At 36.7% G+C, this 12874-nt stretch overlaps 2 protein-coding genes across 12 annotated transcripts in view; one reads left to right on the top strand and one right to left on the bottom strand.

Moving 5' to 3' along the window:
• CEP68 (centrosomal protein 68) overlaps positions 1–12874 on the top strand; it is a 37455-nt gene that overhangs the window by 22165 nt on the left and 2416 nt on the right. For 5 of the 9 annotated variants that reach the window (XR_004352704.1, XR_004352705.1, XR_004352706.1 and 2 more), the window contains one exon: positions 1–7425. The exons of 1 other annotated variant lie outside the window; for it this stretch is intronic. Coding sequence is in view for 2 of the 8 variants with exons in the window: in XM_032652203.1 (XP_032508094.1) it covers positions 1–12 (12 nt within the window). In the remaining 6 variants the exon portion in view is untranslated. Of the gene's footprint in view, positions 7426–12874 lie in introns of those variants that run through there. 3 more of the 9 variants (XR_004352707.1, XR_004352708.1, XM_032652205.1) reach the window with 3 other exon arrangements.
• The window catches only part of RAB1A (RAB1A, member RAS oncogene family), a 27898-nt gene continuing 17225 nt past the window's right edge, over positions 2202–12874 (bottom strand). The window contains exons 3-6 of one of the 3 annotated variants that reach the window (XM_032652208.1): positions 10740–10835; positions 5736–5831; positions 4248–4379; positions 2202–3996 (exon numbers count right to left, since the gene is read on the bottom strand). In XM_032652208.1, coding sequence (XP_032508099.1) covers positions 3799–3996; positions 4248–4379; positions 5736–5831; positions 10740–10835 — 522 coding nt within the window. In that variant the 3' untranslated portion in view covers positions 2202–3798. Of the gene's footprint in view, positions 4380–5735; positions 5832–10739; positions 10836–12874 lie in introns of all 3 variants that reach the window. The other 2 variants (XM_032652207.1, XM_032652209.1) reach the window with 2 other exon arrangements.

Here is a 12874-nt window from a genome sequence, read left to right on the forward strand (position 1 = left end):
ATTCTCATTTGAGGAGAGTGCTTAAGAAAGGAAGATCTTTTAAGTTTATAAAGCAATGAACAAGTCACCTGAACCCAGAGAAGGTAACATTAGAAGTTATTCTCATAGAGCAGACTTCTGATATCCCCTCAGAATAAAACATTTAATACAAAATTAGCCTCTTTAAGAGAAGCTGTGGACTTTAGCTTTGGGGGCTGAGCCACATGATCTTAACACCATCTGGTCCACCTAGGTGTGAACTAAGATCCTATGAACGTGACTTTTCTGCTTCAAAATTTCTCAGACTTTATGCTGGAAAATGAGCTGTAAGTTCTAATATTTAAAGATTAACTATGAAGTAAAACTATATATAATTCAACAGTAGCTATATAAAATGCAGTATTTCAAGTGCCTCTGTTACTCTGGTATGATTTGTCATAATGCCTAACGGCATGATCAGAACTCAACTGTGTATTATGATTCTGCCATCTCTATTTTAATCTTGGTTCCACACATAGTGAGATTTTAAAAAGACAGAACACCTTCCTAGCAGATCATTATATATGTAAAGTATTTTTAAAAGCCTAGAATTGGTTAAAAAGGCCTATCTAATGGCCTCTGTTCTTAAATTGATACATTTCACCTCTCTCTGTGGCTATAAATTGGTACATGCCTTTCCAATGAGTGTGTTACAAGACAGCCCTTGGGAGTTAAACCATTTATTTACTAACATTTGATCGACATGAAAATAAGTCTTACTAGTCAGCAAAAAAATTGAAGATGACAACCCTATAGAAACTAACTGGCTGATGGTATTTTATAGCAGTTGAATGCTGAACATGCCATTCTACCATTCAACCTAATAATTATAATCAGCTTCAGCTGACAGGAATTTTCACAGAATATTTTATTTCGGAGTACCCTGTTTCCCAACAAAGTACTGCTTTTAACTAGAGATGATCTAAGATACTTTTGTTCACCTCCTTTGAAGTAAGGTGTGACTGAAGGGTGCCTACTCTGGACCTAGTTGTGAATGCCACTGAAGAGTATCAACACAATTGTTAATGATGTCTTCGGCAGTGCTATAAGAAGTTTGTTTAAGACCTCCCTTACAGCTCAAGCTGAAATTGTTTCTGACTAGGAAGACGCTGCCAGCAGCATTCCATGAGCAAATACAGCCAGGTTAGATTCAAGTGGCCTGGCTAGCCAGTGCACTGTGGTACATATTACCTTAAGGACAGCAGTGCCTTACAGTGACATATCATGTAGTTCCAAAATCCCAAGTTTACCTGTATTATAATTTCCTAGTAGTCCCCTTAAATTAGTAGAACTTAAGTCCACAGGGAAGTGGCAGTACTAGGAGCTGGATTGGCAGTTTCAAAACCTGGGTTCTTGTTGAAGCTCCAGGGCTAAGCTCATCTACAAATAGGAGACAGTGTCAATACAGGGCTGTTTTGAAGCTTAAATGGGAACATAAAGAAGGGCCGATGAAAAATATGCTGCAATGGCGACATACATGCCAAAGGAAATTTTGGTCCAAGGTCAAAGAACAGGAAGTTACTGCTCATACCAGAATGGCTATCATCATTCTGTAAGGATTCCCAGAGACTGTGACTGCTTAGGTTTAGAATACTCTTCCCTTATGTAAGCTAATTCATGGCAGCCACTTATTTAAAATATGGCGAGCAGTAATTCCCTTTACTGAGTTGAACGGATTATTAAAAGCCCATTAGTAGCTTGAAATATTTGTACCTGAAAATGGGGGTAGGAATGGGAATTTCCCCCCTCCCCACCAAACTGCATTTATTGGCAAATTTAAAATAGCCAAGCAGTGAAGCATGCTGAAATATCTACAGTAAGCCCCAGTCTGGACTGCCATGGAGGAAAAAGAACACTAGAATTTTCCAAACTGAATAAGTATGTAAATATGCTTACATCTCAAATTCATGTAATGTTTTTTTGCTAACTCACCAAGAATAAGCTGACAGTTTGAACAACTTGCTGTATAAAACTGAACTGCATCACACTTCTGACATTTGTATCATCTACTTTAAAACAGTTTCTGAATTCTTTCCCCCTGTATACTGTATTGATAAGGCAAAAAAAACAAACCTTCTGAAGCATTAAAAAAAAATCTTCACCCAAATAACTACTGGTAACTTGAGGAATTTTTCAGTTGCCTTATGTGAGGATGAATAGATCCAACAAGCACATCTATAATACAAAGTAAACTGTGATTTTATTGTGAAATTCTCATAGATGGAAAATTAAATTGAATATTTATTCTGTCCATTTCATTTTACAATAATCTTACCACTTATTTTTGTACCGTGTATTTCAGTTGCCTGTTTAGTGAAAATAAAGAAACCTATAATTTTTGGCTTGTTTTAGCTTAAATTTTACCATTGAATTAAAGACCCCACCATGAAATGCGTTGCCAACAGCCACATCCCAAGCCCCTAAGTAAAGAATGTTTTGGCTGCTAGTTCAACCCCAAGGAAACAATCTTTCTTTGACTTCTATCACCTTAAAATGCCAGTGTTATTAGCAAAAGATTTTTGTTCCCCACAATAAAAACCAACCCTAGGATCTTTAAGGTCCTAGTTAACAAAATTTTCACGTGTGCAAAATTCGACTGAAATAAATATATTTCTCTCATTTATCATTCCCACCCAGCATTCCTGTTTTCAGCTAATTTTAAGGGATATAATTTCTAAAATTAGGGCGAAGAGTAAATTTCCTGCGTTCTACTTCAATGCTTTAACGCTCCTCCAGCCTACACAGCTGTGAAGGATAAGAGCTGACATCTGACTCCAAGCATGGAAGAAACAACATTAGCACACGTTAGTCTAATCATCTGCCACTTAGGAAAGGTGTGCTGCTTTCCACCTCTACCACAGAATTAAAAAATGTTGATCAATGAAGCCATTTCAAATGGTTTTAGAGAAGGATCAGAGATAACAGGCTAGATTAGCATACATCTCCCTGAACCACTAAACTTGATTAAATCCCTATGCAGCACGGAAGCCTCCCTAGGTCATTTATTAGTTATATTATCTGGAAAGCATATTGGATGCTGCTCTAAGATAGGTCTACAATGCCCTGGTTGCACACACAAATGGCTGTTTTGAGTATAATGCAAGGCTCTATTTCCCTTTAGCCATAAGAATTAAAACAATACTTATCACCATACATTTGATATTACTTCCAATAAGTACAATATTTATTAAACATATCTTCAGTTGTTTTGTTACATAGTGTGCAACAAATTACAATATTCTGCAGCCACAAATTATATGCAGAGTATGAAGAAACTATTAATCAGATAGTGTAATCTTTCCGTTTATAACTCTACGAGGAAGAACTAGCAAATCAGATCTTACATATAACATCTCACTAAACTTTATGCATGGAAAGTGACAGACACTGGTTGTGCTGTTTGATACAAAATGGCTGAACTTCATCTTCAGAAGACTAAACCTGACATCTAAACATGCCAATATAAACATCAAAACAAAATATATTCTAACCAACCACGGGAAACAGTCTGGTATCAGGAAAGCAACAAGGATTACACACATTATTTTATAAACCAGCACACAAAGGTTTAAAACAGTTCTGAAAATGAAGTTAGCTGTCTTGAGTCAAGGGAATAAAAAAAAAGTCAGTATTGACCATTTACAATCTCTGACCTTTGTGGAGACGGTAAGAATCTGTTGTAGTGCAGCTACATACAGTACAATTCAGGCAATTTTGTTTTTTTTTCACTTGGGTTCAGATTGCAAATTCATTGCTGTGAGAAAAGGACGGAGGCAAATTTTAGCAGCAACCTCCACCTGACTGCTTGACCGGAGTGCTCTGAATTTTAACATTGGACTTCTCTGCACCACCAGCTGTTGCTCCAGGACCCATTCGCTTTTTAATCTCAGCTGCCATTGTCATGAAAGACTGTTCTACATTCGTTGCATTCTTAGCACTGGTTTCCAAAAATGGAATTCCAAGGGAATCAGCAAATTCCTAAGAGAATATATAAGGCACAATTAATTGAAAAATCTTTTTCACTTAGTGCATTTCATCATCTGAAATGGGGATTGATGAAGGACTAAGTTTACTGAATCCAAGCAGACACTGCACAAATTATTACTGTCAAAGTATTCTGGCGCATGTATTTTTATAAGGCGGTTGCGGCCATTGTGTGACTCCATACCCATATATAATTCAAATTCAGCACCTTCCAATTCAGTTTGAAGATCAAACTTTAAACATACCTTTGCTGTTGTGTAGTCTACTACTTTCTTTGTGGTCAGATCACATTTGTTCCCTACCAACAACTTGTTGACGTTTTCACTGGCATAACGGTCTATTTCCTGCAGCCACTGTTTAACATTATTGAAGGACTCCTAAAAAGATAGACATTTTAAAGAATGATAATATAGTTCTGGACACAACTGTTCTAATGAAGCAAGTGATAAACAGACGCATCTCTCCTGACCTAAGACGAGCTAGTGAGACAATCTAGCTACAAAAAAAGAACTCTTAATGCTGGGAAAGAAGTGAACTGACATATTAAAATGATACATACGTACATGAATAAGAAAACAGAATTTTAAGGCTTGAGGATGAAAATGCCTTATCTGAGAGGGAAATACAGCTCAGCATTAAACTACAGCTCAGGCAAATCGAATTGTTTTGGAGTATGCCATTTATATGCACTACAAAACCTGGTTTTTGAAACGTGACAAAATTTTGGTTTATGAATAAGCCTACTAAATGTGAACTACCAGAGATGTCAAAAATCATTAAATAAACAGGTCCAAAGTAAAGATGCTTGTTTTCTTTTCCATAGTCATATTTAAGGGAGGAAATTTTCCATTTTTAAATATTACAAGTCATTACTTGAGATTTTTAAAACTAGCAACATTTTTTTCCTCATGTTGATATCACTCACCCAATACTCCTAATGGTGCTGAATCTAGTCTGTAATTCTAGCTATCTCCTAATTAGCTATGATTTCATAGTTGAGGTGAGATTTAACATCTCCTACAAGAATTATATATTCTAATTTTCAAAGTTCATCTTTCATTCTTTTCTTTGATGGGCAAAATAAAAGGACCCTGAAATTTTCTAACTTTCTGATCAAAAGAACAATTACGGCCCTCAGACCACATTCTTCACAGTACCTCCACATCCCCCTACCTTCTTTCAACAGCTCACCTTTAGCTACTCACTCTCCTCTTAAAATCTTCCTCAAAGTTCATCCTATTTCTGAACCACATACTCCACAGGCAGAAGCCTCTAATCTTACTTTTGGCAATTCCGACGGGTCTAATTACCAGGCAAATTCCTGTTAACACTTGGCACCCAAAACACAGTATAAGCCAAACAATCCCAGTTCCCTACACACTCTTGACAAAATGATCAGTTATTTAGTTGATAATAAATATAACTTGGGTCCCTTGAAAGCAAATGTAAAACCAATTACTAAATTTCCTATTTACTAAAGGAAAATATTAGGAAATTTTGGTTGACCCATTCATTAGGTGTTCAAATGATGTAGGGGAGAAAAATAACAATGTACCTGTCCTTAAAAAATAACATTGGTTTAAAACGTTTTTTATGTCCTTCCTTAGGGGTGGACAAAGTTTTCTGCCATATAAATGATACTAATGGCTTATATGTAAAGTAAAATAGTCTGCTATTTATCAAATAGTAACTTACTACTTTGTCAGTATAACACAATTTTTCCTGGAGCTTACCTGATCTGTAACATCATACACAACTATGATGCCATGGGCTCCTCTGTAATAACTGGAGGTGATTGTTCTAAATCTTTCTTGGCCTGCTGTGTCCCACTGTTATAAAACAATCAAGAAATCCAAACAATTCCATTAAAACAGAGTTGGGGAAAAGGAGGGAGGAGGGAGAACAGTTTAGTTTACATAGTTGTGGATTACCAGGATTTGATATAGAAGCATTAGCTCTCTGTGCTCACACTACTAAATTGCAGGGTAACTGCCAAATACCCGAAGGTTCAGAAAAGAAGGTAGTATCTAATTTAGCTTGCAGTAATGCTACCAGTACTATAATTATAAGCTCTTTGAGATCAGAAACTGTCATACTTTTCATATTCTCTACAGCCTTTAGCATTGTGCCAGGCTAGTATGAATGCAAAGACAGGCTGACTTGGTTTTAGGAAAGCTACTGGTCTACTAACACCCCTGTAACACAGTACAACTCTCACACATAAGACAGAATTACTTGCTGGCACAATTGATCATCATGGAAAGCGCTGACAGGACCTAATGCAGATAACCACCCGTCAAGACAGCACTTTAGCCATCTCTGGAACAATTATTTTAATCCCAGGGAAAACCATGTAGGTAACATGATTCCAAATACTTTTATAAAATTCATTTTAAGAGCACGTTACCACACTTCATTCAGGCTCCAACACTGGAAACAAATAACATTGCTACATTAAAGCTCTGGGTTAAAAAAAAACTATTAAAAATACCAAGGGACTCCCTGGTGGCACAGTGGTTAAGAATCCACCTGCCAATGCCGGTGACACAGATTCGAGTCCTGGTCCGGGAAGATCCCATATGCCACAGAGCAACTAAGCCCATGCGCCACAACTACTGAGCCCGTGTGCCACAACTACTGAGCCCGTGCACCTAGAGCCCGTGCTCCGCAGTAAGAGAAGCCACCGCACCTCAAAGAAGAGTAGCCTCTGCTCGCAACAACTAGAGAGAGCCCGCGCGCAGCAATGAAGACCCAATGCAGACCAAAAAAAAAAAAAAAAAATCAAGAAACAGATTTTTAAAGCCACAAGTTTAACGAGGGCAATGAGAATTTTGTTTAAATTGCTCCTAGACAATGTCCTTTTCTTAAAAAAAATTGTTTAGAAAAGCTACCTGCCCCACTAAAAAATACCAGTAAAAGATAACATCTTGATTGATGGGGAAATAACAGAATGGTTACTTAATGGTTACCATTAAGGAAACAAAAACAAAAAGTGGACTTAAAGCCTAAGACAAGTGGAGATTAAGATGCAACAGCCTTTAGTGGGAAGGAATTGTAAAGTTTTGGAATATATCTGTGAACTTGACATTGATCCCCACTAGTCCTAGATGGCAAAAAAAAAAAAAGTTCAGGAGCACTCAGTGAAATCACTTCCTTTTCTAAGACCTAGCCAACATAGAGCTGTTAAAAATAAGCTTTAATTTTGGGGAAATTTAAATACAAACTGGATATTAGATAACATTAAGGCATTAGTGTCAGTTTTGTTAAATGTAATAATGGTGGTTACATAGTAAAATAGAGATGCATAATTAGTATTTCTGGAGTAAAGTACCGTATCTGTAATTTAACATACTGAGGGGGGAGGGCGGGGAGAAGTAATAATGAAGCAAATAAGGTAGTATGTTAACAACTGTTAACTTAAAACAAACAAAAGCCACCATAGCTACATTACCTTTTTCGTCCAAAGTACTAGCCTATGAGAGTCAGGAGACTATCTAGATCTACTGTATCAGTAAGGAGCCTCAAGTCTTTCAGGATATCCTTGGAGAATCACGACCTCTGGAGCCAAGCCAACGTGACTTCAAAACATCTTCTTTAGCTTCCGGGATATTTAACTCTAGGGAGAGTCACCTAACAGTTTCTTCGTCTATAAATCCCAGATACCGCTCACTTTATAGAACTGCTAAGTTTAAATGAACTAATGCTTGTAAAATGCCTAGCACAACGCCTGATTGTAGATGCTGCTCAGTAAAATGTTAGTTCCCTTCTCTTCTCTGCCCACCAACCCCTTTAACAAAGATAGCACAACAACAGGAAGAAAATGTTTCTGAATAAATGTTAACAAAGAATTGTAGCTGACTAAGCAATGGCATCCAAAGAGCAAAACTTCTGAGGTCTCCTTGCCACTCTGAAAACTCTGCTGACTCTATATCCTAACAATACCTTCCTCTGTAATTGATCACCCTTTATGTACATAATCCTCATTACCCCTCATAATCACAGGGTAACTGATTTTCCCATGTTTGTCTCTCCCACTGAAATGGGATCTCCTCCTATGGGGCTGTGTTTCATTCATCCCTGCAACCTTGAATCTACCTGAATGTCTGTGTAACGTATGCATTTCCATAAAGCTTCGAAAATGAATAAACCATCACAGAAAGAGGCCTTTCATGGTATAGGACTACACTCTGTACATGCCCCGCACTGCTGAATGTTCTGTAGTCACCAACTCTGATAAAGACGCAGATGGCACACTTGAACAGGAAAAGCAGAAAAGATAATTAAAATATAGATAAACCCAATCATTTTGAAAGATCCAGAAAACTTGGAAGGGTAATTCAAACCAGGCAAGATGAAATGTAACAGGGTTAAAAGTAAAATCCTGCATTAAGATTTTTAATGCCCTAGTCACAAAATATAAGACTTAAAAAATCAAACAAAAAAACCAATCAAAAACTTTAAGATCCAAACTAGTAGGTAAAATGGTTACTGAGGCAGCAAATGTAGTAAACACAGGTTTTCTTTTTATGTCCTTGAATGGGCCAATGAAGAGAAAATGGCATGAGTCCCTGAAGTGTGAGAGAAAAAAAATTCAGAGTCCGAATCAATAGAGAATTTACCCCATGTAGTCACACAGGCTGGATTATATCTTTGTACTTGATTTTAGGAATATTTTAATAAATGACACGTATAAAATGTAAGAGCAACCCAAACCCAAATTGTAAAAGGTTCTGAAAACATGCTTCCAGAAGGGAATGACCAACTTCAGAGGTAGAAGGTGTGGTAAGATCAATCTAAATGGCAGGCTGCCAATAGAAAAGAAATTAATCTCTATCAGGCAGCTACAAAAGGCTGAGCAGTAAGAGACAGAAGTTAAAGGAAACTGGCTTTGGCTCAAAATAAAGAATTAATAACTAAGAGGTTATTTATAAATGGAACTAGCTGCTTTGAAAAATGGTGAGCTTCTCAGAAATGTTCAAAAAAGGCACCAGATAGGGAAAGGAAATTCCTACTGAAGATGAAAGAAGACTGAGTGAGTGCCCTATAAGATCCCTTCCAGCCAGAGGAAGTAGCAATATATAAGTGTTTCACAAATATATACCCAAATGTTATGAATACCAATGATCACACATAACACAGTCATTTCCCATCAGTAGTTACAGGCTTGGGTGCTTCTTTCTGAAATATTCTTTATGGTGCCAAGCTGGCACTCTGCATATAATGGGAAAAATCAATATGGAAGATACTCTGTTCATTGGTTGAAAGTATTTCAAGGTATCTCTGATAACTACATCCTTGCAAGTCCTAATTTGGGATATCAAGGGTGTTGGTCACTTGTATCAAAATCCACAATTCTTTTGTAATGTACCTTTCTTTTCCTTATCAGAGTCACATAAGAGAACAAAGAAAAAAAATAATAACCTATCAAATATCCACTTGTCTGGGTGTGTTGCATCATCAGTAACAATTGTATATTGCCTAAAAGTTTACAAAGGGCTTTCACATACATTATCATACACACATACACAGAGCTATAGATTTGGTTCTCACAACTACCTTATTAGTTAGTAAATCAAGCATTATCACACTCATTTTAGAGGTAAGAAACTGAGTCTCAGGAAAAAAAATGAAGTTAAACCCATGACTCTCTAATAAATAGCAGAATGAAGACAACAAATCCAAGTTTTCTGACTCCAAATTCAGAACTCCTTCCAGTTCAGGGTGTTATCAATTCTATATAAAGAACAGTCACTTGTTTTCTATGTTACCTCATACTAACAGCCAACTCTAAAAGATACCCAGAGATTTTTTTTTTTATGACCATAGGTATGTCCACACTGGTAGTAGCCAGACCCATATTAAGTTTCTACTACAACTGCCTACTTCTAATTCAGGGTTGAGGATATAAGGATTGATAAGGGAGTGAGGACAGCACAGAGACACAAAATATTGAAAACAGAGAGCTATGGGTTACTTGGTTCTGCTAGTAACTGTAGGCAAGTCACTGAATCTCTTAGCATCCATCTTCTGAGCTGTAAAATATGTAAGAAAAGCTAAGTTCCCTTCCAATGAAATTCTACTTTTCTACAAAGTTGGTACATACTATCTAATAAATACTCTTCAACTAAACCACATATGAAGAACCTCTCCTAGGTTTCTTCGAATGTTCCATAGTATTCAGCACAATAAAAGACATACGAAAATTGCTCAATATACTTCTGCTATAAGACAAGGTAAACCTCAACTTAGACCCCTTAGACCACACTGATAAAAGCACAAGAAAAAGAACTAGGACCAAGTTTGACTTAAAAACATGTATTTCTCTGCTTTATGAATAGAAAATTCAATGAGGAAGGTAATCATATCATTTTTTTTTTTTTTTTTTTTTGCGGTACGCAGGCCTCTCACTGCCGTGGCTTCTCCCGTTGCGGAGCACAGGCTCCGGACGCGCAGGCTCAGAGGCCATGGCTCACGGGCCCAGTCGCTCCGTGGCATGTGGGATCTTCCCAGACCGGGGCACGAACCTGTGTCCCCTGCATCGGCAGACGGACTCTAAACCACTGTGCCACCAGGGAAGCCCATCATATCATTTTTAATCTAAACAATTCTTATTCTACCACTGTCATTAGAGGAATGATTCTTAAGATACTTTAATTTTGTTAACATATTAGTAACAAATACACTCTAAATTTACCAAAATAATTTCCACAAAAATTTCTAGTCCAAAAATTACTTACTATTTGAAGTTTGATTGTTTTCCCATCTAACTCTATAGTTCTTATTTTGAAATCCACACCAATTGTGCTGATATAGCTTTCTGTATATGTATCATCCTGAAGGGAAGGAAAGCTAACAATTAAAATGAATGTTCAACAGAGTAAATAAGAAAATATAAAGTTAATTTTTATCTACAAAGCTGATAAAGTTTATAAGGCATAACATGTTGAGAACAGCCACTCCATCCTCTCCTGCACTCTGTTCATGTTCTGAAGACAAAGTGCTATTTAACAATGGTTTCTTCTTAAAACATTTTTTTTCAATAGCTATTCTTTAATTTTTCCAAACATCTCTTGGCAAATTCTTTACATACATCACATAGAGAAAGGTTTTATATTTTCAATTATTATGAAAGATTTTTCTAATTTTCTAATCAGTGGAACTCTTGCTCCTCCCCATCCACTTATTCACCACAAAGCTATGATCATGTCACTCTCCTGAAATTTTTTAGAAGTCAATTTTATTTCTTAGTTGCGACTTTTTAAACAGATATAACTCACATACATGAAATTCACCCTTTTAAAATGTACAATTCAGTGGTTTTTAGTATATTCAGAAGGTCGTGCAACCATCAGCACTATTTAATTCCAAAATTAATGGCTTCATTCCTTTTCATGGCTGAAAAATAGTACCCTGTATGGATATACCACATTTTGTTTATCCATTCATCAGTTCGTGGACATTTGGGTGGTTTCTACATTTTGGCTATTATGAACAATGCTGCTGTGAACATTTGTGTACAAGTTTTTATGTGAACAATAAACTTTTAAACTTTTTAGATTACACCTTTTTTTTAAATTGAAGTATAGCTGATTTACAATGTTGTGTTAATTTCTGCTGTTCAGCAAAGTGATTCAATTATACGTATATACAAATTCTTTTTTTATTCTTCTCCATTATGGTTTATCACAGGAAACTGAATATAGTTCCCTGTGCTATACAGTAGGACGTTGTTGTTTTTCCATTCTATATATAATTGTTTCCGTTTGCTAACCCCAAACTCCCACTCCATCCCACCCCATCCTCCCCTCCCCTTGGCAACAACTGTCTATGTCTATGAGTCTGTGTGAACCATGTTTTGAATCGTGAATCAAACCAACTATAACATCCTATAAAATAATATTAAAATAAAATGTATTTTATAGGAAAATGTCCAGTTCTTAGAAATACATATTGAAGTATATAAGGGGAAAATGACACATTTGGGATCTGCATTTGTGGCACTCCCAACAAAGAGAAAGGGAAAAAGGATTAAATGAAGCCAGTGTGGGGAAGTCTTGATAATGCTGAACCTGATGTGTACATGAGACTGAAACAAAGATCACTAAAGAATAAAATGTGATCAAAGAGAGTTCCAAGTGGCTAGAGGTAGCTATGCTGACTTATCCTCCACATATATTCACATTAATGCATACACAGAATCACTGGATAAAAGGATACTCTTGAAGCATTGACTGCAATTTGACAAAATGCTCATCATTAAATTCAAATTTTTTACTTGTCTAATAAGCATCAGGTACTATAGAAAGTGGATAGAGAACAAAATGAATGCAATAAACATTCATTCAGCACTCGTACATGCCACTTACTTTGTTAGAAATACTTACAAATGCTGTTAGAATTCTTATAAACCCCTAAATGACCCTCACTTGTGTGCCTCTGAACCATTGCACATGCCCTTCCTACTGTCCAAATTCTCAGTATCTCCTTCTCCCCACTCCCAAGCTTTATCCCCCTACTCCCCAGTCCCTGGGTCACATGACAATTTTTATTCATTTTTCAATTCTGAGCTCAGGCAATAATACTGACTGTCCAAACATTGCCCAACTATTCAGCCAACAGTTAAGAGATTCTTCCCTCTGTACTCCCAAAGCTTATACATTTATCACACCTTTCGCAGCTTGTCTACTTCAGGGGTGTGAGAATCAGTATTTTCAAAATGCATCCTAGGTGATTCTACTGTGTAGGTAGTATGAAAACCTATGACTTAGGTCAATAGGCATCCTGGAAAGAATTTTCTTTGAAGCAAAAATACCTCAGGCTATAGCCATTTTCCTCTAGAGAGGCCAGCTTCTTCCCACCTACCTAGAATTGC

Source organism: Phocoena sinus, chromosome 13, assembly GCF_008692025.1.
Source record: "Phocoena sinus isolate mPhoSin1 chromosome 13, mPhoSin1.pri, whole genome shotgun sequence".
NCBI classification, from domain to species: Eukaryota; Metazoa; Chordata; class Mammalia; order Artiodactyla; family Phocoenidae; genus Phocoena; species Phocoena sinus.